General features: G+C 44.7%; 1 protein-coding gene across 1 annotated transcript in view; it reads right to left on the minus strand.

Moving 5' to 3' along the window:
• ARMC9 (armadillo repeat containing 9) overlaps window positions 1-6,100 on the minus strand; it is a 190,653-nt gene that overhangs the window by 118,254 nt on the left and 66,299 nt on the right. Inside the window, exons 13-14 of the mRNA XM_023510364.1 lie at window positions 5,120-5,196; window positions 968-1,042 (exon numbers count right to left, since the gene is read on the minus strand). Of these exons, the coding sequence (XP_023366132.1) occupies window positions 968-1,042; window positions 5,120-5,196 (152 nt within the window). The remainder of the gene's footprint in view (window positions 1-967; window positions 1,043-5,119; window positions 5,197-6,100) is intronic.

Consider the following 6,100-nt stretch of genomic DNA (forward strand, 5'->3'; position numbering starts at 1 on the left):
ACAGGCGCCCGCCACAACGCCTGGCCATTTTTGGGTTGCAGCCATCATTGTTGTTTGGCGGGCCTGGGCTGGGGATTCGAACCCGTCACCTTAGGTGTATGTGGCTGGTGCCTTAGCTGCTTGAGCCACAGGCGCTGGGCCAGCAATTCTTCTAAGTAAGCAAAAACCAACTGGACGAATATTTTGTTGGTCTCGACCAGAAACCAGAATTTAGCCTGTGTTTTGATTATGGAAATATATTTAATCCCTTCACTACAGCATTTAATACTCACACTGTTAACCTGGTTTCACATGGTAAAAAAAGAACAAAACTCCAGTGGGTTTGTTGATTAAATCTGAAAACATTTGTCCTCTCAAAATAAGATACTAATCATCTGGGGCTCATTGTTTTATTTCACGCATAAACACTAATGTGAACACAATAAATACTGAATTCACAATTTATCAACCAAACCAAGCAGTAAGCAGTTTTATACTCTTTTCCTGCTTTTCTGTTCCATTTGGTGGGTATCAGAATGTCTACAACTTTGCAGAAATAAGCCTGCTAGGAACTCCCTAACACTGTGCTTCTTACCCACCAAGGAGTTAGGCATCTCTTTGAGAATCTGATAAAAGCTGCAGACTCTCTACCTAGGAAATTGCAAATACATATTGTGTATACAATTTCAGATAGCTCATTAATGACCCAAAGCCCTTGTAAGGAGCCCAAGACAGGGGTCCTCAAACTTCTTAAACAGGAGGCCAGTTCACTGTCCCTCAGACCGTTGGAGGGCTGGACTGCGGGACCCAGGACGAGTCGGCTGCTAAGCAGGACAGGCAGTGGTGGCAAACACACCCTGCAGGCCAGATAAATGTCCTAGACGGGCTGCATGTGGCCCGCAGGCTGTAGTTTGAGGACACCTGCTCTAAGAGTTCAGAACTGTGGTGCTGATGGAGGCTCACACATCTCTTGAGAACGTTTTCTTACCATTGCTCTTGCTTCCTCCTGGATGGACGGAATAGAAAGGATGCTGTACAGAGCTCCATTCACATATGGCTGGATCTTTAGGGGGAGAAAAAACCAGTCATTTGCAGGTTTTCAAATACTGTACAGTGAACACTGCTGTGGGAACCTGGGGTTCCCACCCTCACAGGTCTCCAGGGCTCCAGCAGGTATGATTCCAAATGGCAGACACTTCCATCTGTACATCACAATGACTCATACGATTAAGAGTCCCAAAACCAAATGCATGCTCCCTCCCAAAGTTTACTCTTGCTGTATTTCATTGTTTACTTAAAGTCATATCTAACCTAACAGCCCACGCTAGAATCCTGAGTCACCATGGATTTCCTCTCTGTTCACTCTTCTACGATTGGTCTTCAAGCATCTTTAATAGGAACACCTCTTTTCCATGCCCACCACTACCGTCCTTATACAGATACTACTGTCTATGATCTAGGCTACATCAAATCTCCAAATCAGTTTCTCTACCATCAATGTTCATCTTTTAAGGCAACATCATATCACTGCCAAAATGCTACAACATGGGCCAAATCATCCCTTTCCACTATGGAAGTCTTCCGTACAGCCCACCTACAAGGGCCTAACTCCTGTGCACAGCACCCATGCTCCAGGGCTGGCCTCAGCCACATTCCTCTTTGCTCATCCCTCCCTGCTGCCATGAAGTCTCCACATTACTCGAGGGATGCCCTCCACACCAGCCTGTTCCATGTCTTGGCTGGGTTCTTGCAAATGACCTTGCTGGGTTTGCTTGCCACATACATGTCTATCTAGAGAACTGCTCTATCCTTTAACACTCAACTTAGTCACATCTCATGGGGAGATCTTCTTGAAGTGTCCAGACAGGGTGTTCTCTTCTATTTCTGGCACATCCCTCCACTACTGTGCTGGAGACAGTGTCTTTTAAAAATCATACTTAGGTGTCCTCTATTATGACCTTTCCAAGGACAGGACCTATGTCTTACTCATACAGGTAACTCCAACACCTAGCGCACACAGGATATGATATTATGGCAGGTGCTCGATAAAAGAGAGGCCCCTTTCAGTAGACTGTGTCCTACTCTGCAGAGCAGTGGAGGGGGGCTTGTCTCCCACCACCCTAATGTAGCACTAGATTTTTTAATGTTTTTATAGAGACAGAATCTAATTTTATCACCCTCAGTAGAGTGCTGTGGCATCACATGGGTCACAGCAACCTCCAAGTCCTGGGCTTAGGCGATTCTCTTGCCTCAGCCTCCTAAAATCTTTCAGTAATCTCTTTTATTTTTTTTTTTGCAGTTTTTGGCCAGGGCTGGGTTTGAACCTGCCATGTCTGGTGTGTGGGGCTGGTGCCCTACTCCTTGAGCCACAGTGCACCCACATGTAGCTCCATATCGTATCACTTTCTTTTTTTTTTTTAGAGACAGAGTCTTACTTTGTCACCCTTGGTAGAGTACCATGGCGTCACAGCTCACAGCAACCTCCAGTTCTTAGGCTTAGGTGATTCTCTTGCCTCAGCCTCCTGAGAGCTAAGACCATTGGCGCCCACCACAATGCCTGACTATTTTTTGTTGCAGTTTGGTGGGGGCTGGGTTTGAACCCATCACCCTCGGTATATGGGGCCAGCACCCTACTCACTGAATCACAGGTGCCGCTGGAGATCTTATCACTTTCAATGCCTGCCAATCTGCTGGGTAAAAAAAGGCATCCCATAATTGTTTTTATTTTCATTTCCCTGACTACTACTGAAACAGAACATCTTTTTATGTTTATAGGCCATCACAATTCACTAGTCTATGAATTATCTATTCATATTCTTTATTCTTTCTTTCTGTTGTATTGCTTCACTTTTACTCAATAATTTACTCTTCATCTATTAGGAGTATTAAGCTTTTTTTATAGGTGATGTGACTTTTTTCTCATGGTATTACTGTTTGTCTTTTGACTTCGGTCACACCATCTTTTTCCATACAAAAAAATTTAATGTTCATTTAGTTAAATATGTGCATCTTTTTCTTTATGTCTTTCAAGGTCACAGATATCTAATAGAGGATACATGTATGTTACACTTATTTGTATATCAAACATATTTCTAGGCTCTAAATTAAAAGTTATTCCAGCTCATTTTCACAGCAAATGCACTGGCAATAGTTACTGACATGATGAATTCTCAGGTCTATTCAGTTTTCAGAGCCAACATCTGGTTCTAGTACTTGAAACCAACCTTTATTGAGATGGAAGAATATATTTCCCATTGGTTTCACCGCTCGAGTTGAATAACTGGTTTTAAAATAGAAAATGTGGGGCAGCGCCTGTGGGCCAGTGGGTAGGGTGCCAGCCCCATATACCAAGGGTGGTGGGTTCAAACCCAGCCCCGGCCAAACTGCAACAAAAAAACAGCTGGGTGCTGAGGCGGGCGCCTGTAGTCCCAGCTATGTGGGAGGCTGAGGAAGAGAATCACTTAAGCCCAGGAGCTGGAGGTTGCTGTGAGCTGTGATGCCATGGCACTCTACCAAGGGCAATAAAATAAAACTCTGTCTCTTAAAAAAAAAAATAGAAAATGCTTGGCACAAACTGTACAATCACCAAGCCTCTGCTTGCTAAAGAAGCCACATCAAGCAGCTGATGGGGCTGTAAGAGCGCAACATGTGAGTGGAATGATCAGAATGGAAGCAGTCTGCTCCAAATGCAAACACATGTGTGGAAACCAAGTGCTTCTCTTATGACTCAGCAGTTCTCAATCCTGCCCTCCTGAGATACATCCCCTGGGCCTGATCTTTCAAACGAGGTCAGATTTTTGTTGAGGTGTTGGACTCAAATGATGCCATGGTTTCTGCAAAGGCAGAAAGTAAATGCAAGAAAATCACATTTGTTTAATCATTTTTGTTAATTTACTTACTGATATTACCACTTTATTTTTTATTGAGACAGTCTCACTTTGTTGCCCTCTGTAGAGTGCTATGGCATCATAGCTCACAGCAACCGTAAACTCTTGGGCTCAAGTGATCCTCTTGCCTCAGCCTCCCAAGTAGCTGGGACTACAGGTGCCTGCCACACTGACTGGGTATTTTTTGTTTTCATTAGCAGGCCCGGGAAGGTTTTGAACCCGCATGTGGCTGGCGCCCTAACTGCTGAGCTATGGGTGCCCCATCACTGCTTTATTTAAAAGTGTGGCTACAGGTTAAAACTTAGAAAAATAATACCAGGCGCTGGAAGGAGGAGGAGGAGTGCTGATGAGAGCAAAATCTAGGACAGCCACTCTGCACAACATGGCAGGACTTGGTGGCCTGAAACTGACATATGTTGTAAGCCAGCCATTATCTCTACACTCCCAGGGCATTCTGGCATAGGCCCCCTACAGGGCCAATGTGGCAATGTCCACTGAGGACCTTCATGGCAGCAGAGTGAGAGGCACTCAAAGTGTATTTCCTCTGAGGACTGGATAAGTAAAATGGCAGGGGTATAAACAAGGGACTAAATTGCAGGAGTGACAGGTGTCAAACTAGATCTATAAAAGGCAGTAGAGAAAGTCCCAGATCACAGCACGGGGAGTCATTAGCAGAACGAGATCTAGAGGACACTATTTCTGCAAACTCAATACACAGTATCATATTTCTTTTAAAGCTACGTCCACATCCATGGGGATATATTAAAAACAATAAAGGCAGTGCTGATATTGAGGGAGGAATGATAGGGGCTAGAGAATAAGGAGAAAAGGTACCACAGGAGAGGGCCCAGCACAGGCCAGTGAGGTCAATGTGCCCATAAGGGAGGGGCAAAGAAAAAGTTCCTGCTTCTGAGTTCTAAAATTTTAAAAATTATAAAAGATTTCAAATGACTTATCAAAATACCTGGAGGAGCTATGCCTGGTTGGACATGGCTATAATAATCTCAGCTATTTGGGAAGCTAAGTGGGAACATGGCTGAATCCCCGGGTTTCAAGATAAGGCTGGGCAATGTAGTGAGACCCTGTCTAAAAAACAAAACAAACCCCTCCCCCCCAAACCCAGAAGAGGGAGAATATATACAACTTTGCAGATGCTACTACTATCCTGGGCCAGCCATGCACTGTAAGGTCATAGGCACCAATTACCCACAGGAGCCTCCCCAGGCCCAAGGCCTGCAGCAAGGGTGGAGTACCTCGTGGTTTTCATGTCCAAGCAGATCTGAAAGGACTTTGAGCACAAGGCCTGCTACCTTGGCACACATGTTCTTCCCTACAAAAAACAAACCAAAATAAAACATAACACACTTAAACACAGAAGCACAGTTTTAGGTCAGGCAGATTTGGGTATAAATCTCAGTTCCTCTGCTTATAAACTGTGTGACCCTGGGTGAGTCATGTAACTAACCTGGGCCTCAGCTTCCTCCTCTTTAAAATAGGGATTCTTTTTTTTTTTTTTTCTTTGAGATAGAGTTTTACTATGTTGCCCTTGGTAGAGTGCTATGGTGTTACTGCTCATAGTAACCTCAAACTCTTGGGCTTAAGCAATTCTCTTGCCTCAGCCTCCCAAGTAGATGGGACTAAAGGTGCCTGCCACAACGCCCAGCTATTTTTGGGTTGTAGTTGTCATTGTTGTTTGGCAAGGCCAGGGTGGGTTCGAACCCACCAGCTCTGGTATATGTGGCTAGCGCCCTAGCTGCTGAGCTACAGGAGCCAAGCCTAAAATAGGGATTCTTACCTCAAAGGGTAACGTATCAAAGGGTGATGCAGAAGTAAGTTAATGTATGTAAAGAACTTAGGACAGCATGAAACTCAAGTGCTCAATAAATGGTGGTAGTTACTACAGTCAGTACAGTGATCACTACCGTGAAAGTAAAGTATATTACAGAGCTATGTTCTACCTCCCAAGTGATACATTGCTATCACAAAAATCATAAGTATTTTAATAATTCCAAACATCATCATAATAAGCACAGCAAATAAACACATAAGAAAGGTGATAAATGGGCTCGGCGCCTGTGGCTCAGGCGGCTAGGGCACCAGCCACGTACACCTAAGGTGGCGGGTTCGAATCCCCAGCCCGGCCCGCCAAACAACAATGATGGCTGCAACCAAAAAATGGCCAGGCATTGTGGCAGGCACCTGTGGTCCCAGCTACTTGGGAGGCGGAGGCAGGA

The sequence above is a fragment of the Otolemur garnettii genome, unplaced genomic scaffold, assembly GCF_000181295.1.
Source record: "Otolemur garnettii isolate 467f Iridium unplaced genomic scaffold, OtoGar3 scaffold00013, whole genome shotgun sequence".
NCBI lineage: Eukaryota > Metazoa > Chordata > Mammalia > Primates > Galagidae > Otolemur > Otolemur garnettii.